This window comes from Culex pipiens, chromosome 3, assembly GCF_016801865.2.
Source record: "Culex pipiens pallens isolate TS chromosome 3, TS_CPP_V2, whole genome shotgun sequence".
In the NCBI taxonomy this organism is placed as follows: Eukaryota; Metazoa; Arthropoda; class Insecta; order Diptera; family Culicidae; genus Culex; species Culex pipiens.
In genome coordinates, this window is record NC_068939.1 from 29,367,111 (window position 1) to 29,391,084 (window position 23,974).

Below are 23,974 nucleotides of genomic sequence, written 5' to 3' on the forward strand. Positions count from 1 at the left end.
GTTAAGGGTTTAAATCATCAATAAAAAAACTAAAAACTAAAAACTAAAAACTAAAAACTAAAAACTAAAAACTAAAAACTAAAAACTAAAAACTAAAAACTAAAAACTAAAAACTAAAAACTAAAAACTAAAAACTAAAAACTAAAAACTAAAAACTAAAAACTAAAAACTAAAAACTAAAAACTAAAAACTAAAAACTAAAAACTAAAAACTAAAAACTAAAAACTAAAAACTAAAACTAAAAACTAAAAACTAAAAACTAAAAACTAAAAACTAAAAACTAAAAACTAAAAACTAAAAACTAAAAACTAAAAACTAAAAACTAAAAACTAAAAACTAAAAACTAAAAACTAAAAACTAAAAACTAAAAACTAAAAACTAAAAACTAAAAACTAAAAACTAAAAACTAAAAACTAAAAACTAAAAACTAAAAACTAAAAACTAAAAACTAAAAACTAAAAACTAAAAACTAAAAACTAAAAACTAAAAACTAAAAACTAAAAACTAAAAACTAAAAACTAAAAACTAAAAACTAAAAACTAAAAACTAAAAACTAAAACTAAAAACTAAAAACTAAAAACTAAAAACTAAAAACTAAAAACTAAAAACTAAAAACTAAAAACTAAAAACTAAAAACTAAAAACTAAAAACTAAAAACTAAAAACTAAAAACTAAAAACTAAAAACTAAAAACTAAAAACTAAAAACTAAAAACTAAAAACTAAAAACTAAAAACTAAAAACTAAAAACTAAAAACTAAAAACTAAAAACTAAAAACTAAAACTAAAAACTAAAAACTAAAAACTAAAAACTAAAAACTAAAAACTAAAAACTAAAAACTAAAAACTAAAAACTAAAAACTAAAAACTAAAAACTAAAAACTAAAAACTAAAAACTAAAAACTAAAAACTAAAAACTAAAAACTAAAATCTAAAAACTAAAAACTAAAAACTAAAAACTAAAAACTAAAAACTAAAAACTAAAAACTAAAAACTAAAAACTAAAAACTAAAAACTAAAAACTAAAAACTAAAAACTAAAAACTAAAAACTAAAAACTAAAAACTAAAAACTAAAAACTAAAAACTAAAAACTAAAACTAAAAACTAAAAACTAAAAACTAAAAACTAAAAACTAAAAACTAAAAACTAAAAACTAAAAACTAAAAACTAAAAACTAAAAACTAAAAACTAAAAACTAAAAACTAAAAACTTAAAACTTAAAACTTAAAACTAAAAACTAAAAACTAAAAACTAAAAACTAAAAACTAAAAACTAAAAACTAAAAACTAAAAACTAAAAACTAAAAACTAAAAACTAAAAGCTAAAAACTAAAAACTAAAAACTAAAAACTAAAAACTAAAAACTAAAAACTAAAAACTAAAAACTAAAAACTAAAAACTAAAAACTAAAAACTAAAAACTAAAAACTAAAAACTAAAAACTAAAAACTAAAAACTAAAAACTAAAAACTAAAAACTAAAAACTAAAAACTAAAAACTAAAAACTAAAAACTAAAAACTAAAAACTAAAAACTAAAAACTAAAAACTAAAAACTAAAAACTAAAAACTAAAAACTAAAAACTAAAAACTAAAAACTAAAAACTAAAAACTAAAAACTAAAAACTAAAAACTAAAAACTAAAAACTAAAAACTAAAAACTAAAAACTGAAAACTAAAAACTAAAAACTAAAAACTAAAAACTAAAAACTAAAAACTAAAAACTAAAAACTAAAAACTTAAAACTAAAAACAAAAAACTAAAAACTAAATATTAAAAACTAAAAACTAAAAACTAAAAACTAAAAACTAAAAACTAAAAACTAAAAACTAAAAACTAAAAATTAAAAACTAAAAACTAAAAACTAAAAACTAAAAACTAAAAACTAAAAACTAAAAACTAAAAACTAAAAACTAAAAACTAAAAACTAAAAACTTAAAACTAAAAACTAAAAACTAAAAACTAAAAACTAAAAACTAAAAACTAAAAACTAAAAACTAAAAACTAAAAACTAAAAACTTAAAACTTAAAACTTAAAACTTAAAACTTAAAACTTAAAACTTAAAACTTAAAACTTAAAACTTAAAACTTAAAACTTAAAACTTAAAACTAAGAACTAAAAACTAAAAAAAATAACTTAAAAATAAAAACATTACATAATAAGTTGTTTATATAGTGAAAATTGACAACTTGAATGGAGTTAGGGGCGAGTGCTTAAGCTGCCAAACAAACGATTTCTTTTTGCATTATTTCAGTTTTGAAGTATTTTTAAATCTCTAAATTACATATTTCACAAATATTTAACCATCAATAAAAAGATTCCGAAAACAAATTTACCTGATCTTTAGGTTTCGTTAAAAATTAAAAAAAAATATGCTAGAAAAAATTAAGCTTAAATTTTGAGAAAAAAGGGTTGTTTCCCTGTATCTATTTGGAGGTAGAGTTTCGGGTTTTCATTAACTTTTTGCAATCAGTGAAATTGTAGTGATTGTTAAATTATTATCGTGAATAAATTCTAAATAATAATTTACATGATAGAAGTTTATTTTATTCTTAACTTATTTTTTATTAGGTCCTTTTAGGTGCTGAGACCAGGTTGGGACCGAGGATTGATTGAAGTTAATGCAACATTATCCTTTTCAATCAAATAAAATAAGCTTTTGTCTCATAAAACAAAGCAAAACAAGCATATTCCATTATGGAACATTATACTTTCATCCACCTAAACCAGATAATCCCCGCAAAACGCCACCTTTATGGCAATCTCAATTTCCTAAAGATGCTATTCTTTCGCTCGAAAAAAAAAAGCAAAAGCAAAATAAACATAGCATATCACAAAATTTCACGACACCGTCGCCATTCCTGACACATTTCCACGCCGGAAACTGCGACCGTGTATTAGCATATCAAATCCGTCTTCCTTTTCCCGAAGTTTCCCTGCTGGTGCTGCTGCTGCCGTTAGTGGTGTAGTTTGCACATCAACGTCACCATTTCAGCGTCTTAGCTCTGCTCTCTCGGCAAGGCATACATCCAGGGGCAGCCGGGGAAGCACACATAACGCGCGATAAACATTTTATGGCCCGTGCTTACACAATGAAAGACGATGTTTTTCTAGGTGGAAACATGACATGCACGGAAGGAAAAAAAATATTTGAGTGGGATTCAAACTCGGGTGCGCACGAAGTGTGGCGCGCGCGCCTTTACCGAATAGGCTGTCACCGTCCCACCGTGAGTGAAGCGATAAGCGTTCGTTTTGAATGAAAATCGTTCCAGCAAATTTTCCCAAGTGTCATAAAAACGCCGAACAACACATTTATGCATTGCCGTTTTCCGAATTTTTTTTTTTATTTTTATTTCGAGACAACGACAAGTCAATATCTCGCGAACGTCTCGCGGTATCAACATTTTGCTTCTTTCTTCTTGGAAGCACTCTCAGCCAGACGAATGCAAATGTTTTCGTTATCCTCGAAAACTTGCACGTGTCGTACGCAGACTTATACATACTTTTATTTTGCTGATATTTGAGCATTTTCCGCGAAACAAAAGATTGAATTTCGGCGGTGTTATTTTTCGGTTACTCTTTTTTCGATCATTTATTATTTTACCCAGCTTGAAAGCAACACAGTCAAGAAGCCAGGAATACGACAACTTTCACCGGAAATCGTCATCGCAAGTGACATTATCGTAAACAGGAGGGACCTTTGAGAGAATCGAGGAAGAGGGAATTTGCGTCCGGATAAATTTGCCACGTGCCTTGGTTGGGGAAATGAAGACGAGCTCTGGATTAAAGCGGAAGTTTGGTCGTTGGATGATGTTATCGTTGACGATGGTGATTATCCGGCGAATAATCCCGCTCGTTGAATTTAATTTGATTCGGTTGCTCTTCCTGGTTGTAGAATTAAGGACCGAGGAGTCTGACCGGCGATCTGAGATTGTGGTCAGAGACAGACTTAAAATGGAGCGAAAAGTGACAGTGATGGCAATTAACAAATATTCAGCATGGTTTGAACTCAGATTCATAAACGTGTAAAACGTGCACGGCATTATCTCAAAATTAATCATTGGTTCACCCATACAAGTCTCCATACAATTTTGGCAGCTGTCCATACAAAAATGGTACGTAAATGTTCAAACTGCTGTAACTTTTGATTGAATTTTCTAATCAATTTGGTGTCTTAGGCAAAGTTGTAGGTATTGTTGAGGACTATTAAGAAATAACAGGTACACCATTTTTTTCATAAGCTTTTTTTCCAAAAACTAAATTTCCTAAAAAACGTATTTTTTTTATTTAAGAGATTTTTTTATATGTTTTAGGGGACAAAAACCCGCAACTTTCGAGCCATAGAGAAATGTGGTCAAAAAATCAGCCGCCGAGTTATGATTTTTTGAAAAAATAGTGATTTTTGGAAAAAATCGCAAAATTCATACATTTATTTTTTATGTAAAATTGAAATTGCAATCGAAAAGTACTTTATAGATTTTTTGATAAAATGCCTCTTTTTCAAGATGTAGCCACCGATAGTTTGATTTAAGCGAAATATTTGCAGTTTCGAGTTTTTAAAAATAGTGACATAAAAATATTTTATATGCTCTAATGAGCAGTTCTCTACGAAATCGACCTTTTTTTTTAATTTTAATTTTTGTATTTTTTAATCCGACTGAAACTTTTTTGGTGCCTTCGGTATGCCCAAAGAAGCCATTTTGCATCATTAGTTTGTCCATTTAATTTTCCATACAAATTTGGCAGCTGGCCATATAAAAATGATGTATGAAAATTCAAAAATCTGTATCTTTTGAAGGAATTTTTTGATCGATTTGGTGTCTTCGGCAAAGTTGTAGGTATGGATATGGACTACACTGAAAAAAAAATGATACACGGTAAAAAAAATTTGGTGATTTTGCCTTCCTCACTGAGGTAAGGCTATAATCCTGCTCTAAAAATGAACTTTCTATTAAAAGCTCCTAGACCCACCTTCATGTATACATATCGACTCAGAATGTGTGTGTGTATGTGTGTGTGTATGTGTGTGTGTATGTGACCAATAATGTCACGCAGTTTTCTCAGCACTGGCTGAACCGATTTTGACCAAACCAGTCGCATTCGACTTGGTTTAGGGTCCCATACGGTGTTATTGAATTGTTTGAAGTTTCGATAAGTAGTTCAAAAGTTATGTATAAAAATGTGTTTTCGCATATTTTCGGAAGTTGAATAAATGGCAGTAAACTGAACCAAACATCATCATGTTATACATCGTTAGTTAGGTAATTAAAAGACCTTTCCAACGAGTCCAAAACATTGATAATCTGGCAACCCTGTCTCGAGTTATGACCACTTAAGTGATATTTATGTACTTTTTTGAAGCCGGATCTTACTTAAATGTATGTAAACTATGTCCGGATCCATCATCCGACCCATCGTTGGTTAGGTAATTGAAAGGCCTTTCTAAAGAGTCCAAAACATTGAAGATCTGGCAACCCTGTCTCGAGTTATGACCACTTAAGTGATATTTATGTACTTTTTTTAAGCCGGATCTCACTTAAATGTATGTAAACTATGTCCGGATTCATCATCCGACCCATCGCTGGCTAGGTAATAAAAAAGGCCTTTCCAATGAGTCCAAAACATTGAAGATCTGGCAACCCAATCTCGAGTTATGCCCACTTAAGTGATATTTAAGTACTTTTTTTGTAGCCGGAACTCACTTAAATGTATGTAAACAATGTCCGGATCCATCATCCGACCCATCGTTGGTTAGGTAATCGAAAGACCTTTCCAACGAGTCTAAAACATTGAAGATCTGGCAACCCTGTCTTGAGTTCTGACCACAAAGTGATATTTTTGTACTTTTTTTGTAGCCGGAACTCACTTAAATGTATGTAAACAATGTCCGGATCCATCATCCGACCCATCGTTGGTTAGGTAATCGAAAGACCTTTCCAACGAGTCTAAAACATTGAAGATCTGGCAACCCTGTCTCGAGTTCTGACCACAAAGTGATATTTATGTACTTTTTTTGTAGCCGGAACTCACTTAAATGTATGTAAACAATGTCCGGATCCATCATCCGACCCATCGTTGGTTAGGTAATCGAAAGACCTTTCCAACGAGTCTAAAACATTGAAGATCTGGCAACCATGTCTCGAGTTCTGACCACAAAGTGATATTTATGTACTTTTTTTGTAGCCGGAACTCACTTAAATGTATGTAAACAATGTCCGGATCCATCATCCGACCCACCGATGGTTAGATAATCGAAAGACCTTTCCAACGAGTCCAAAACATTGAAGATCTGGCAACCCAGTCTCAAGCTATGACCACTTATGATACCACTTATGAGCCCTTGAGTGATATGTGTGTTTTTTGTGTTCCGGAACTTAACGAAATTAGACGAAATTTGTGTGCCCGTGTGGATCAATTGGACCGCGCACTGGACTCACAATCCAGAGGTCGACGGTTCGAATCCCGCGGCGGGCGCTCTAATATTCTAAGTGTAAATATGGGTATCCGGCGCCGTCGCTCCGTGCCGTACTCAAACACTTAGGAGCCCAGGGTGGCAAAGTCCTTGTAGATAAAAAGGAAGACACTAGTGGTTGGTACTAGCCGACAGCTATAAAGTCAACTTCGTTTTTTTTTTTTTTTTTTGTGCAAACCCATCATATCACATATCACCCATTGTTGGAAAAGAGTGAGGAAGGCACCAACCACATAGGTGGATTAAGTTAGTTTTTTATTTAACTTTTTGCCACTAAAACTTGATTTGCAAAAAAAAAACACTATTTTTATTTTTTTAAATTTTTTATATGTTTTGGGAGGACATCAAATGCCAACTTTTCAGAAATTTCCAGGTTGTGCAAAAAATCTTTGAGCGAATTATGGCGAGTTAGGGCAAACATGTGCACTAATTTAAAAAAAAATAAAATCTGCGGCTTTTTTTCAAAAAAGTCACCTAAAAATGGATTTAAATTGAAAACGGTGCACTTTATCAAAATTTCACTGTAGTACTTTTTGATTGCAAATTTGATTTTACATCGAAAAATGAATTTTTACGACCAATTTTTCGATTTTTTAAAAAAATCAGTATTGATTTAAAAATTCATAACTCGCTCAAAGATTTTTTCAATGCAATATTTTCATTTTTTTAATCAAGACTAACATTTCAAAAGGGCGCAATATTGAATATTTGAATATTCAATTTTTTTTAAAGTATTGTTTTCGAAAGATCGAAAAATTTCACGAATGTTTCATGTTTTAACATTGAAAATCGTACTATTAGTTGCTATATTTTCAGAAATGGTCACTCATGGTCACTATTTTAAAAAATCGAAAAACTACAAATATTTCGCTGAAATCAAACTTTCGGTGGCTATATCTTGAAAACGGAGCCCTTTATCAAAAAATCTATTAAGTACTTTTCGATTGCAAATTTAATTTTACATAAAAAAACCAGTTCAATTTTTTTTGCATAAAATTCAATTTTTTTCCAAAAATTACTATTTAAAAAAAATTATAACTCGCCGGCAGATTTTTTGACCATACTTCTCTATGACTCAAAAGTTGCGGGTTTTTGTCCTTTAAAACATATCAAAAAATCTCGAAAATCATTTTTTTTGGGAAATTGAGTTTTTGTAAAAAAAAAGTAAATAAAAAAATCATTTTTTTTCCGTGTACCATTTTTTTCCTCAACAGTCCTCAACAATACCTACAACTTTGCCCAAGCCACCAAAATGATCAAAAAATTCAATCAAAAATTACAGCTGTGTACTATTTTGGTATGGACAGCTGCCAAAATTGTATGGATCAAATATTGTATGGGTGAACCAATGAAACAACATAGCTTTTTTTGGTCATAGGGAAGGCCCCCACAAAGTTTGAGCCAAATAAAAAAAAATAAAAAAAAATCCATTTCCGGTTTTGGTAGGGAATTGCTCAGCGCTTTTTAAGGATCAAAAATTGTTTGAAAATTTGATTTTGGCGATTTTTTAAATCGAATCCCGTCTAGAAGCGGGGTTGGATTGTAGAGGGTAAATGGATAGCAGAACGAGAATACATGTGGACAGCTTCATTGTTGCACAACAATTGAGCTTCTGAATTCATAGGATTTTTTAATTCTATTTTTTAATGCAAATGGCTTAGAAGTGGAGAATTAAAACTATTTAATATACCAATTCATGCCATTCGAGGTCACGAAGATATCTTGCTAGCAAAAGGTTTATCAAATTGGTTGAAATTTATTGAAAGTCTGAAAATGGTAAGTGGGAACTTATTTTTTTTATTTGACCTCACCATCGTGTTCCCCGGCCAATTTTACATAAGAATCACTTATCGACAGAAATGAATATGTTTCGTTCCAGAGATATCGAATTTCAAAGTTTTGTGTTTTCGAGATTACCTACATCAGCTTCATTCGCCGCATCGGGCTGATCAATAACTGCTACCTGGTGTTCTGGGAGATGATTAATTTAATTTATATTTTTATAATTTTACGCAAATATTTATTCAAATGGCTAATAGGGGAAATTCTCGTATGTTTGGCAGGTTAAGTCCTCGCTCCTAGTTTCGTCCAATTTGCTCATTTTCACTATTTAAACAACAAATTTTGCAAAACTTTTGAGAGAAACTTGCTTGTTCACTTCTTATTGAGCTATTTATTACTCGATTTCAGTTGAAAACGCTTTTAATCAGCTGTAATTGAATGCCAAAGCGCTGATATGGCAACATTGGAGGAACGCTGGAATTAGTTGCTGTTCCCCAACCTTGATCAATCTATTTTTGTGAAAGGAATATTCATTGAGTTATTTTGAATGCACCGTTTTTTTACGAGTTGCTAACCGTTTTAGAATACCTCCGAGGCCATGACTAGGGCCTTTATCATAGGCGGTAGCAAAATAGTGCCATTCAGCAAAAACCCCAAAACCTGCTTTGTTATTATTATAGTTTATTATTGACACTTTACCATAATTTGGCAAATCTGATTTATGGTTTAAAAGATTGATCATATTAAATCAATTTGTATATTGTGAGCCAACTCCATTTGATTAAAAGATGATTTTGGTCAAGGTACATTTTATTAAAAAAAACATTATACGTGAGGACAGCAGCCGTATTGTGTTCCAAGAATCCAAGAATGGTAGAAGAAAAAAAACACTGTTGTTCGGACGGTGTCGAAATCATCGCAACTAAATTTGGGGAATTAGACGTTTTGCAGCAGATCAAACTTTGTGATTTTCTTACATTTTTCAGTTTTATACTTTCCAAAAATCCTTTTCCTACTCCTTGTGATCGTCCTTCACTAGAGTACAACGTATCAACAAATTTTATTCATTTTAATTCATATTTTTTACTCAATAATATATCGTGCACTTATTGCTCAGTGTTACTAACAAGATTAATTGCATTTTCCTGCTCGCTCCGTCGGAATTCAATTCTGCCCTTTTCTGTGGTTCGTTATTGCTCTGTCCTGTGGGTTAGCACAGAAATTCACTTCATTAATTTTTTTGAGCAGATAAACATTCGCGATTAAACTCCAGTTTCCTAAAGTGTTATACAGTTAATTTTTGCCCAATTTGATAAAGATTATTTATGATGAAATCACGATTAAATTTTCAAAAGGTCCTATCTGCATAGGAAACCCATGAGGGATAGGTTGTTTTGAAAATTTAATCTTGAAATATTATTTCAATAAATTACCAGGTAGCAGTTATTGATCAGCCCGCCTGTGTGCTTCTAGCAGATGCGGCGAATGAAGTTGATGTAGGTAATCTCGAAAACGCAAAACTTTAAAATTCGATATCTCTGGAACGAAACATATTCATTTCAGTCGATAAGTGATTCTTATGTAAAATTGGCCGGGGAACACGATGGTGAGGTCAAATCAAAAAAATAAGTTGGGGTGTTTTGAGATACGGCCGTTTAATGTTTTCAATTGCGCAATACAGGTAGAAAAAATAAATTAATCAAAATTTTGATCACGGAAATGGATTCTACGTCCAATTTCCTTCAAAATTGAGTCTAAGACCGACCCTCTAAGATTTGTGGTTCCTGAGCTATCGCCGTTTGAAACTAGGAGGTTTGGTCAAAAATCGCCAAAAAGTCGATTTTTTGGGGAGGTACAAAAATGGAGGGGGTGATCCGATTTGGATGAAATTCGGGATTCTTGCATGTTTTGATAGTATCAACAGCCCTGCCAAATTTGAGCAGGATCGGAGAGGGTAATTTTCAAATGCTGTTCCGCTTCAGATGGAATGACCCATATCTAATCAATAATCTTATGCGAAACCGTCATCAGGGGTGACAGTAGGTCTGGGGGAGAGATTTGGTCATATAAAAATGCCGAAATTTGTATGACCCAATCTCACCCCAAGACCCAATGTCACTCCTGATGACGGTAAGTTTAATTAATTTAATGTTTTTCCATTGATACTTTGTACTCATAAAAATGTTATCAAAGTTGATCACCGTGAATAAATATTTAAATATTCAAGCATTTACTAAATTGACATTCTTGCTTTGTACCATTGTTTGATTGATATCATTGTAGAATATTAACACCACTCAACTTTATTATTTTTTTATGAATATGAAGAAATAATTTAAAAAAAAACTGGATGAAACATAATTTTAACTAACATCTTATTTGCAGAGTTAAAAAATGTTACCCCCCTCGATGCACCAATCTACAATCCCCAGCTTATTTATGAAAATTAAACACATAGCTAAAATCGCATTATTATTGCACAACATGTTTTAGCTATGCACGAGGACAGTGCCCCTCCCTTAACTTCATTTCCAGTTTGCACCTTTCTCTAAATCATGCAGCTACACTGTGGAAAATATTTAAATTTATAACAAAAAGCTATGTTGACCACGTCGCAGACAGTGTTATCAGTGTCATTGCAGTTTTGCCAACAGCAAAAACGTTCATTTTTAATCACTACAAATTTATGCTTGCGCTTATCTCCGCCCCACCGGAATGCTATTTTAGATGTCACCGAAAATATTTCGGTCTGCGTTTGCAATATTAATGTGATTTCGATTAAAATTTCACCTGCTGTTATCGTTCGCAAGTGAGCAGCATTTTTCGCAACATTTCGTTCGGATTCATAATTGAAATGCAGCAAGCCTTATTTTTTTGGGTCTCCTCGTATTTTAATCAAATTTGGAATGAATATTTATCTTTCGAATAAACGCAATAATCTGTCAGGCATTTTTTGTGTGTGCCTTTGGCACTCGAAATAATTCGTCATAATTTCATTTCCTACCCTTTAATGGGATTGACAATGCGAGGCGAGCTCATTGGAAAATAATCATATTAATTTAATTTATCATTACACGGTTCAACAGTCCAGCTGGAAAATGATCCGCCTGAAAATGTTTCCATTTTTTTTGTTCACACACTGTACATCAACGAGAGGGGTTACCGGATTGTAAAATTAATCAGACAAGCCCGGCCCACAGCCGGGAGGTCCGTAACACATAAACATGCAAATGTTGTTCCAGTAAATTATTCTACCACAAGCCTCCGTTAGTCACTGCACCATTTGCTGATAGATCCTGTAAATTTAATCACATTTCAATTATTGTGTGGAATTCAATTTGAAACCAAATAAACGCAACGTAAGGGATCAAATGAGCGACGGAGTGTAATAAATGTTTTCCCACAAGTTATTATCATTTGTTGTGATCAGCGATGCTAATTACGTGTGCAAATTGATGATTAATTGGTTTGCTTCATATTGAAATGTTTGTTTTTATTGCCTTTTTTCAGAAAGTCAATCAACAGACGACAACTCCAGAGGGGAAAGTCTGTACGACGATAGTGGTAAGTGGCATCCTAATGAAAAACATTCAATCATGAATAGTTCAGTTTCAATATCAATTCCTTTTTTCTAATTGAAATTTTACTAATTAAAAATTATTTTCAACTCATGAATTTTAATGAATTCAAATTTTATTAGTAAGTTACATTAAAAATATTTCCAAATTTTGGACATTTAATGCCAACTTTCTTTCTATCGTCCCCTTTAATCCCCATGCACCGATTGTGGTTTGATACTTTTGCTACATTCTTCACAGCGGTGTGTATTCATATGCTAATCAGTGTGCGACGATAACGTCAATCAAAACCGATGATGCTGAGTTGAATATTAATTCAAATAATTCGAATTTTAGAAAGGAACTACTTATCGAGTGAATGAGAACGACGATGATTGAATTTTAATAAGTTGATTTTTTTAAATTAATTTGGATTGAATGATAATATTAGTTTTGCAGTTCAATCATGAACCCTTTAAAAAACACAATTGGAAATCAAAAATTCAAAATACATAATTACAAAAGGTTTTTCAATTTACTACTGTGTCAGCCGTATCTCTCTAACGATATTTGCAACCATTTACTATAGCCAAAAAAAAAAGTATTCATTGACATTGTAGAACAAAGAGCTGCCATCCTTACGCCCATTCGTCGTGGTAATTGAACCCAAATAAGCTGCACACTCAAAAATGTACATGGTTGTTGTTTTAACGATGAGTGCAAGTGCGATTTACTTAAACAATTTCATTTTTTTTACTTTGGGTTAGTGCAAATATTGGTCAAAGTTTTGTATGCAAAAAGTACCAAAAACAGCTTTTATTATTATTACACTTAAACTACTGGCACAAACTTACAAAATATTAATGAATCTAAATACTTTTTTTTCAAAACTTATACTTGTTTTTTGATCTGTGGTCTTAAAATTCTAAATTTGTAATTAGATCAAAAAAAATTAAAATCATGACTGAAATATCGAAAGGGCCGAATGTTCAATTTTTAATGCCTGAATTTAGATTTTCTCAATTTTTTTTTTTAATATATAGGTAACTCGATGCCTAAATTTTTCCCCATACGGATTTGGGAATGGGATTTTTAGTGACAAAAGGTTAGAAAAATTGTTTTTTTCTAAAGTTCAACTATTTTATCTGGACACTAATAACCAATACATACAACATTTCCAAAGACACCAAATCGATCTAAAATCCTTTCCCAAGACACAAATTTTTGAAAAAAAAAATGTATAAAGCCTTGTATGGTTATAGGGTGACGATTGTAGATATGTTCGATTTTCCGTGAAACTAGAGTTTAATTTTGCTATTTCTCAAGAATTCCCATTTTGTTGTTATTTAAATTCTTGGTAAGGTTATATCTCAGCAATCAAAGGTCGGATCAACCAGTTTTTCAAATATATATTTTTTCTGTGATGGGTGTGGAAGGACACTTTTTGAAAATAAACATAGATGATATTTTCTGAGCATTTCAACCAAAATTGGTTAAAACCCGAAAAGCGGGCATTTTTTTCAAAAAAATCATAAATGTGAATTTTTCGGCCCATTTGAAATGTTAGTCTTCATTCCAAAATTTTCAGAAATAATGTTTCGAAAATATTATAAAATTTCACAAATGTTTTATTTTTAAGCATTGAAAGTTGAATATAAGTTTCTTAAATAGTGGCATTAGAAAATATGGGAATGTTTGGATGAAACTTAAAAAAACACAAATTTTCTTGTTTCTTTTTCTTTTTTTCGCTGTTTCTCAGCAACCAGTTGTCTAATCTTCAAGGTGTAATTTTATTTTAAATTTTTTGGACTATTTTTAGGAATGAACATTCATGGACACTATTTAAAAAAAATCGACAAACGGGAATTTGTCAGTTAAAATTAAACTTTAAGTGGCTATGTCTGGAAAACGATACATTTTATCAAAAAAGCTTTGATGTACTGTTCGATTGCAAATTTTATTTTTAATTATAAACTTTAGTCAATTATTTTATCAAAAAAAAGCACTGTTTTTTTATTTTTAATGAAAATTGTCCTTAAAACAGATCAATAATTTTTTTAAAATTAAGACATTACAACATTTTTTTGGAAAAAAAGTTAAATTAAAAATCATCAAAAAATCTGGGTACCTATGTTTTATAAATAATTCTCATGAATACCTACAACTTTGCCAAAGATACCAAATCGATCAGAAATTCCTTCAAAAGTTACAGATTTTCGAATATTTACCCATTGTCACCCCCACTGACGGTACCATTTTTGTATGAACAACTGCCAAAATGGTATGGACACTTTTATACTCCCACATAGTTTGAGCCAAATAATAAAAATGATCGACCATTCACAAATTGGTCGATTTCGAAGAGAATTGCTCTATTTCGATACAAATTATGTCAAAGTTTTAAGATGCAATTTTAACTTGTTTTTTTTACTGTGTAAATCGAGAAGCATTACAAGGAAAACCTCAGTTTTGTCTTTCGTCGCGCGAAAGGAAAAACACAAACAAAACAGCTTGCCTGCCCTGTGGCCCTCTGTTCAGCCGGTCGAAGTCCTCGTGCAACTCTTAAAAGTCCAAAGTTGTGAAAATATTGCTGTCTTCTCTCGCAAGCGTGTAATTGTGACAGTTTGCTACCTTTAAATTAAAATATCTTGAAATGAAATAACTTGAACCCCCACAATTTTTTGACAACCCCACATAAGTGACACTTTACGATATCAAATGTCGAACCGCCGACACGCAGTCCCAACAACAACAACACACACTTGAACTTGAACCATTGCTTTTCGACTTGGTACATTGGTGTTGGTTCGTTCGTCCACCAGCAGAGGCGTTGTGATTGTGTAGTACACGCCTGTAACCCGATAGGCGGCGTTGCGGTTCTATACGTCGATGTGGTGTCGGAGAAGCCTAAATTTAGAACCCCCCTTCGAACATCCAAGTAGGCTGGAAGCCGTCGACCACTTCGGTTAATTGCACCGTTCGATTTCCAGCCCCTGCTGGAGGAGTTCGGCAACGGTCACGTGTTTCAATGGCCTACTACACAGCCATTTTTGGGCAACTTTCTTCTGGACGGTCGTTACTGCTATCTGGGTCGCGGCTGGTGTTGTGTGGACAAATATTAGCGTCGGCAGCAGGTAGAATCTTATCGTGGAACTTCGTGGGAGATAACGCATTCGACGTCCAACGAGGCAAGAAATTGGATCTTGAAGGTGTGGTCCGCTGGAAATTGGGACAAGCTGGTAGCCGAGGGTAGGAAGAGGAAATTGAATCGAATTCGAGCTCGTAATTTTGGAGTACCCCGAAGGGCATCTGGCATTTTGCTCGGCGTTCAATCTCAGCGGAACCGTGGTCTACCGAGGCAGGGCGGGACGGAACGGAACGTTCAAGTGGCGAATCGTGCATCATCTAATCAAAACGTGCGCGGAGCGGCTAAACAGAGTCATCAAGTGCGACGCGAGGTAGAGTGTAGCAGCACAGTAAAGTCTAGTCGGCTGAACCTAGTAGTGAGAGTTGAGCCGAGCGAGAACAGCCGCCGCCGCCGCCGTGTGAGTAGGCCGAAATTCTGCACAAAATTTCGCCAGTAAGGTCGCGATTCTGGCCGCCGAAGGGCGTCGTTGCGTACGTGCGCGTCGTGGAAAAACTGTTTGAAGATTCGGCGTTACATCGAAAACCATTGAGAGGTTCGGCGTGAGTGATAAATAAGTCCGTTGCGGCTAATGACGAGTTTTCAACGTGGATATTATCGATAAGTCAGCTGCGCAGAATTTCGCGAGTGTTGGTGAGAATACCAGTGTATATTTATCTATATCAGTGAGATAGCCGAGATTGTTTTGTTTCATTTGAGAGCGTCGCGCGAGCGAGAGTCTGCCCGCAATTTATATTGCACACATATGTTTTCGCAATTCGGTCGCCGCGATTCTCCCTAGTCCGGTCGTTACTTCCCAATTAGTGCTCGCGTATCAATTGCGAATGGAGGTAGCGACCACCACAGCGTCGACCAACACCAGCGTCCTCTTTCGGACGATTTGCACACGTTGATAAAATAAGGAAAAAGCGGAAATCTTCGATTCAGATCATGAAGTGCACGTCGTGCGTCAGCGCCGCTCGCCCGAAGAGTGACGACGACGAAGAAGCTTCTGTCAGTCCTGCGCCAACCATGGACAAGCCCGAGCAGGAGTACCGCGTAGAGTCACCACCACCTCCACCGCTACCGGAGCGAGCTTCCCGGATACCTTCGGTATCAATCGTCGAGCTTCACTCGGACTACCGAGGCGTCAGTCCAAGCCACAGCGGAAATTCCCAACTTCTTCGTCCACTGGATGTCATCACCGAGGAAAACAGCGACGTAAGTGACTGTGAGAACCGGGAACCAACACCCAAGCCGGACCTGTGCTTCCCGAAACCCAAACCACGCTACAAGAAGCCCAAATCCAAAAACCTGCTCAAGAACCTGTTACGTCAGGAGCCCACCACGTGCGTCCTGGTTGACGCCAAGATCGCGGAAACCGCACCGGAAGAGTACCGCAGCGTCTGCACCACCGAGGTCGTCCCCGAGCAGATCCTCGAGGTCGAGGTCATCGATCTGGGCTCCAACTCGAGCAGCCTCGCCGATCTAACGGACATCGATGATCTTGAACCTGACAAGATAAACAACAACGACGAGCCGTCACCGATTGACAGCGCCCAACCGCCGCCGACATCACAGCCGGATGATAATGACAATGATAATGAATCGATTGCCGCGGAAGACGCGGAACAGCTCAGCGAGGAAGACAACAACGGGTACGACGACGCGACTACGCAGCCGCCGCCGCCACCATCATCAACGGGCGCGTGCACGCAAAATGATGACGATCATCACCATGACGATCAGCAGTGTCACGAAGAGAACGAACGCACGGAGTCGGATCGTGACGACGAAGAAGCTGCGGCCGAACGCAGCACCACCAGTCTAGCCGCGGGTGTTGATCGCGTCGTGACGCAGCGTCGAAATGTCAACGAGGTGAAAGAGCGGTGCACCGACGACGAAGACGACGACGGTTCAAGTGATTGTAGTGCGGCGGAGGTGACTCATCCGGCGATCGGGGAATCCTTGGTGACGGTTGAACCGAGTGCAATGGGGGAAGAAGAGGCGCCGGAGGTACCGCCGAGACCTCCACCGCCACCTGCTATGGTGTCCGTGCCGCTAGTTTCAGCCGCCGAACGGCCGACAGCGGCCGCGGCAGTGACTAATCTAGGTCAGGACGAGCACGAAGGCGTGCGCCACCGCAGCGATGCTCAAATTCCTGCTGGCAGTGATACTGGTGAAGCTGATCCTGCAGATGCTGATCAGAATAGTGAAGAAGATAGTGGCGATGCAGTAGCGGTGGAATCGTCGTTGTCGTCGACCAGTGATTCGAGTGTGCTGCTGAAATTGTTGCAAGATCCGGTGGAAAAACGTCCCACTTTCGGTGCTTTGCCGGACCAAATTTCAGCAGCCGCCACCAGCGAAAATCCACAGTCGTCGAGTCTCGGTGCGGCAGAGTCAAAAATAGAACGCGCGGTAAAAAGTGAACAGTTAAATTATGAAATCGTTCAAGATCATCGCGTGTTGAGGGAAGAAACGGTGATCACCAGCAGCTCTACGTCTGGGAGTGAGGTTGTTCTGCGGCGCAGGGGTACGGGTGACCGGAACGAATCTTCCCCCAAGGAACCGTCGCCGGAACAAAAAGCCGCCCTGGTGCACGATCTACGTAACGAAATTAGCCGCATCAAGGACGCCGAGCTGCAGGAAGAGTTTCGCAAGCTCGAACTCGAGGCGGCTCGTATCGAACAAGAACTTGGCAAGATGGCCGTCGTGCCGCCACCTGCCGAGAACCTCACGTACTACGTGTCCAAACAAAATGATTTTGCCGTTGAGCGGCCACCGCCACCGGCGGCTCTCCCTCGCCAGAAACCACCTGTCGTCGCGGCTGCGCCAACTCCACCGCCCAAACCTGCATCCACCGGCACCGTGGCCAAATCCTCGTCCTCCAACGACCTCATGTACGACGAATGGCAGGCCAAAATGGAGGAACGGGAAGCCCGCCGCCTGCACAAGGTCGTCAAAATATCCAAAACCGAACCCTCAAACCCCCCTATCCCACTCCCCCCACCGCCAACCCAACCAGACCAGGAAGATCCCGACCTGGGCGATGAGTTCCTGCGCAAGGTCAAGGAACGCCGCCGCAAGTTCACCATCCCCGGCGCCGACAGTGACGGTGACAGCGGGGCCAGCGCCCCCAACAGCACTCCCGGAACCCCGATCGCCGGCCGGAAGCCAGTTCCACGGCACATCGAGCAGGAGTTTGCCGAGTTTGCCAAGATCCGCAAGCAGCAAGAAGAGGAAGAACAAAAGCCTGGTGAGTGCGGAGCCGGAAATGGAGTGTTGAAGGAGGAGTCCCGGCCGCCGGATGGGGCAAAGGATGGCAGCGTTGGCCAGCGGCCACCGTCGCTGCTGGTGCTGGCCAGCGCCATCGGGATCGTGGTGTGGACTGTGTGTCGTGTGCTGTTTGGACGAGAGTGATATTATAACCTTTTGTTGTTGTTGTTGTTGTTATTTTGCCCCCTTTTGCGCATCAATGTTGTGTGTTTTCATTGTTTTGTTTTTTTTGTGTTTTTTTCTTCATGACAAAAATATTGAGAATTTTTCATGTTATTAGAGTATTATTCATAGTGTTAAAAATCCTTAAAGCAACAAATATGAACAAAGAACGACCTTAACGAACGAATATACACGAAGAGCGGATCCATCGCCAAACACTATAAAGTTGACTAAAATAAGCCATAATCCGCGATTTCGCTAATTTCTTCCGCTGAATTTAAACGCTGAGATGGTCAAATTAGTCAGAACTAGTATTAAAAAATTGCAACTTCGAGATTAGCTGATTTTGCGCAGCTACCGGTTTTAGCAACAATATTGGCTGGATCAGCAATTTGTTTGGCAATTGGATCCTAAAATAAAGCCTACATTTGTGTTATTATTGTTCACAACGATAAAGCTTATTTTTTAGAGTACAATTACCCTTTGTACGACCGCAAACGATTTAAAATGGGTTTTTAAATAAATTTAAACAAATTAACTTCCAGGCCCTCGTTCCACGGGGACCATAGTTGATCCAACGAAAAAATATTGTCTTGTCAATTTATTAAAATGAAAAAAAGTGATCAGAAATGGTTTTTAATCGTGTTTTTTACCGTTGTACATAAAAATTTACATAGATCTTTAGGACCGTATTATCTGCAATTAAATCAAACCAGGACACTCTCTCTGCTGATTATGAGATGGATCCCTCTTTCAGTGTAACCTACATGAAAATAACCCGATATTTTAATTTAACTGAATTGTTTGAATTGACTGAATACGTTGTTTTGAATGCATTGGGTTTTATAGCAAAATTGAAATATGCCATAATTATTTTGTTTTGTACGCAAGGGCAAGATGGAGAGCAAAAGGCAATCCATTGTTTACGCGTATTTTCCGACAACAACACCAACCAATTATTTGAACCTGTTATCCTTAAATCAAGAATGCCCTTCGGCCCTGCGGGCCAGATCTGATTAATTAGAAGAAGTGGCGTGTCAGCAATAATATTTGATAAAAATTGTTGAAAAATATAACAAAATATTAATGAAGCAGAACTGCTTATATAATTAATTTATTTTGATTTTTAGAAACAAAAAAGGTAAAGAAATCTTTTAAAAACATTGTTTGAGTTATTTTTATAATGAATTGTAAAAATTACGATGTAAACAAAAACATATAAAAAATTATTGAAACTTCTTTGGTCGCTGCAAAATATTCATTCAAATATTCAGGATACATACACAAAACATAAAAAATCAAAATTTCAATAAGGCATAATTGCTGTTGTTTTGCAATCATAAGTTTCATAGAAACTTAGTTTGGATTATTTTTTACGAAACATTTTTTTTTTGCGGTGCTGTGCATCTTTATTCCACTATTTCACAAAATTTATTATAACGATTTCAACTTTACCAAAACAATGCAATGTAGGCAAAAAATCACAGTTTCCAATTATTGGTTTGAGAATTTCAAATAAAACAAGAAAAATATTAAAGAAATGATGTCAATTCTTTCGTAGAACAAAATTGTTGAACAAACTTTTTGAACTCGGGGAAAAATCATTTTAAAAAACAACAGAAAAAAATAAGCTGAAGAGCGTTTATGCAATATTTTCTTGTCTTACTTAAGGTCAATGTTTATGACGAAACAGTTAACAAATGTTTTTTTTATTATTGTTTTGCCTTGTAAAATTTTGATGACAATTTTAATAAGAAGACAGTTTAATAAATTTGCCAGTTGAATCGGATTGGGTTGAAAAAGGAATTTTAACAAAAGTTTGTACATTCTTTTTTATGTGAATATAATTTTTTGAAAATGCTCTTTTTCAATATTGGAAAGTATTTTATTGTAAATAAAAAACTTTAAACAAAATCGAAAATAAAAGCATAGAAATCATTTTTACTAAAACAGCAAAACAACGTTTTCAAGTCAAACTTAATTAACCGTATCGATATTATAATTACACAAAAAAAAGTGTAATGCGGAAGGTAGAAAATTTGTTTGGTTGAGTATTACCTCTTTTTTCAGTAAATTTACCTAAAATTTTTGTAAAAATGTGAAATTCAACAGAAATAGAAATTCAACTGAAATAAGGCGTCATCCATATAGTATGTCACGCTTATAAGTATAGGAAAAGCGTGACAAAGGGGGGAGGAGGGGTATATTTTGGCTGATTTTAGCGTGACGTACTTTATGAATGAAGCTTAATGTGAAATCAAACAGACATTTCACCATTTTCTGAAGTACAATAACACGTATTTTCGACACAAAATCTGTCATCATTCTTAGAAGTAATATCACCATAATTTTTTTCTGTGTATGTCATGAAAATCAAATCAATCTTTTCAATATTAAATTTGGCTATCTATCTTATCTTTCAGCAAATCCTCTCTTATTAGAGTAGTAAATATTCATAATTCAATCTACCATTTCTAGTCATTTTTATGCTTCACCTTTATAAGAGTAATTTACCAGTCATGATTATTTATGTTTTTTATCCCACAAAAATCACATCGGTAAACCGCAACTACGCTCGGAGGAAATCATGTACGAAATCCTCAAATTAATCAGCTCTTTAGTGGGATTTAATTGTCCCATGTGCACCCGCCCACACTCTGGTGACGTTGATCGAGTTAGTTTTGATTAAATAAAAAAAATATTATCATGTACCCCAATATCAATTATTGTTTTAATTCAGTTTCCTCTCCCTCTCTGCGTTCGTATTGGTTTAATTCGCACACTCCCCCACAATCGAATCCCGGTCCGGACCCGACTCGAAATATTTTATTTAAATTATAATTTAATCCTGTTGGCTTAAAATGAAAAGCAAAATAAATAAATCCACAATGTGCCCGCGGAGCACAACTGATTTGCGTTAAATTTTGCATGTGATTGTGTGCGTGTTTTTTTTTTCTCCCTCTCTCTCTCTTCCTCTCGCTCCCTTGTTTTAAATTTAATATCTGGTATCTCAAATGACATTAATAAGCGCCCCAACCCTCTCACGGTTTCCCGACCCCCTTGTCATTGTGGTTGGTTTTGCTCGTCGATGGTGTGATGATGATGGTGATGTTGGTGTTGTTTACCTTCTAGCCGCAAATAAATGAATGTCACCCGTTGTACATTCATATTCCTATGTAGAGGATCACACAGACAGAAAGACATTAATACACACAAAAAGGTCAATGTTTTGAACAACTTTCGCAAACAAACATTTAGAACGAATGTTGTTGGAAAGTTTTTGCATAGGTTACGAAAAGAAATAAATTTCAAAAATTATAAAATCTTGAATGCTTTGGAAATGACACGCTTTTCAGTTTCATTTACATTTCCGAAGCAGTATTTCAATACCTGATTGATAACAGAAACTTGATTTTATAAGACATATTTCCCCTAATTGAGTTTCAAATATTGTTTCAAATCCGAAACATTAAAGTTATTTTTTCTTTCTTCAAAACGATAGGACTTTTCGAAAACATACGCCCTCACCTTTTCGCCCCAGGGCTCTGATGAGTGGTGTGTTGATTTAACGGCTAATAAACTGCATTTATTTAGAGTGCACTAAATGGTCGTTGTCGTACACGCAGATCAGACAGGGGCGGAATAATGTTTTCTTTTTTGTTTGATTATTTGTTGTTTGCTCTCTGATGATCCCCGACAGAGTGCAATTAGTTTCGGTATTGAACAATTTTGCTAATTATGGTTGAAATGGTACACAATCGAGGTATTATGGAGCAACGTGGTTGGCAGTTTTGCAACAAAGTATCGTGGGACTCCATTGGAGTTCCCATCATTCAATCGATTGAAGAGTTTTGTAATTGCATTAATTTATCCTATCAACAGCATGGTTTCGAAGCTAATTAATACTTTTTGAATTGGAATAGCTTTGTTGAGTTTATATTTGTTTAAATTGATTACTGTTTGATATCGTCAACTGTCTTTTTATTTGTCGTTGTGTACTGAACACTCAAATTAATTATTAACCCCTTCCCACCCAGAGCAATCCAGTTTTACGAATTTCCCCATTTATTGTTACAGACTTGTCCAAATCGTTTGAATTTTTTGGCTTTGACGTTCAGTAAGGGACCATCCACAAACCACGTGGGCAGTTTTTTGGATATCTGAACCCCGCCCCCCCCCCCTCGTGGAAAATTGTCTATACAACCCCCCCAAGTATCAACGTGGTCATTATTATAATTCTCATGCGAGAGGAGTTCAATCAATTATTTAAAAAAAAAAGTCGTCCGATTCCAGCGCACTGTCGGAAAAATCATCTTGCCAACAAAAGAAGGCAACTCCAGATTTCTCTAGTAATCCAAAACATTTTACAACTACAGTTTTGCCTTCCTCACTGAGGTAAGGCTATAATCCTGCTCGAAAAATGAACTTTTGAAATACAGCTCGTAGACCTATATTCATGTATACCTATCGACTCAGAATCGAAAACTGAACAAATGTCTGTGTGTGTGTGTATGTGTGTGTGTGTGTATGTATGTATGTGTTCAAAATTCTTGCCAAGTTTTCTCAGCACTGGCTGGACCGATTTTGATCAAACCGGTTGCATTCGACTTGGTTTAGGGTCCCATACATCGCTATTGAATTGTTTGAAGTTTCGATAAGTAGTTCAAAAGTTATATATAAAAATGTGTTTTCACATTTAACCGGATCTCATTTATATGCATGAAAACTATGTCCGGATCCATCATCCAACCCATCGTTGGTTAGGTAATCGAAAAACCTTTCCAACGAATCCAAAACACTGAAGATCTGGCAACCCTGTCTCGAGATATGGCCACTTAAGTGATATTGATGCACTTTTTGGAAGCCGAATCTCACTTAAATGTATGTAAACGAAGTCCGGATCCATCATCCGACCCATCGTTGGTTAGGTAATCGAGAGACCTTTCCAACGAGTCCAAAACATAGAAGATCTGGCAACCCTGTCTCGAGATATGTCCTCTTAAGTGATATTGATGCACTTTTTTGAAGCCGGATCCCACTTAAATGTATGTAAACTATGTCCGGATCCACCATTCGACCCATCGTTGGTTAGGTTATCAAATAACCTTTCCAACGAGTCCAAAACATTGAAGATCTGGCAACCCTGTCTCGAGATATGGCAACTTAAGTGATATTGATGCTCTTTTTGGAAGCCGGATCTCACTTAAATGTATGTAAACTATGTCCGGCTCCACCATCCGACCCATCGTTGGTTAGGTAATCGAAAAACCTTTCCAACGAATCCAAAACACTGAAGATCTGGCAACCCCGTCTCGAGATATGGCCACTTAAGTAATATTTATGTACTTTTTGGAAGCCGGATCTCACTTAAATGTATGTAAACTATGTCCGGATCCACCATCCGACCCATTGTTGGTTAGGTAATCAAAAAACCTTTCCAACGAGTCCAAAACATTGAAGATCTGGCAACCCTGTCTCGAGATATGGCCACTTAAGTGATATTGATGCTCTTTTTGGAAGCCGGATCTCACTTAAATGTATGTAAACTATGTCCGGATCCACCATCCGACCCATCGTTGGTTAGGTAATCGAAAAACCTTTCCAA

General features: G+C 36.0%; 1 protein-coding gene across 12 annotated transcripts in view; it reads left to right on the forward strand.

The window, feature by feature from the left end:
* LOC120425567 (sorbin and SH3 domain-containing protein 1) overlaps positions 1-23,974 on the forward strand; it is a 181,632-nt gene that overhangs the window by 28,784 nt on the left and 128,874 nt on the right. For 3 of the 12 annotated variants that reach the window (XM_039590134.2, XM_039590150.2, XM_039590143.2), the window contains exon 1: positions 14,737-18,187. In XM_039590134.2, coding sequence (XP_039446068.1) covers positions 15,883-18,187 — 2,305 coding nt within the window. In that variant the 5' untranslated portion in view covers positions 14,737-15,882. Of the gene's footprint in view, positions 1-11,760; positions 11,815-14,727; positions 18,188-23,974 lie in introns of those variants that run through there. The other 9 variants (XM_039590188.2, XM_039590195.2, XM_039590174.2 and 6 more) reach the window with 7 other exon arrangements.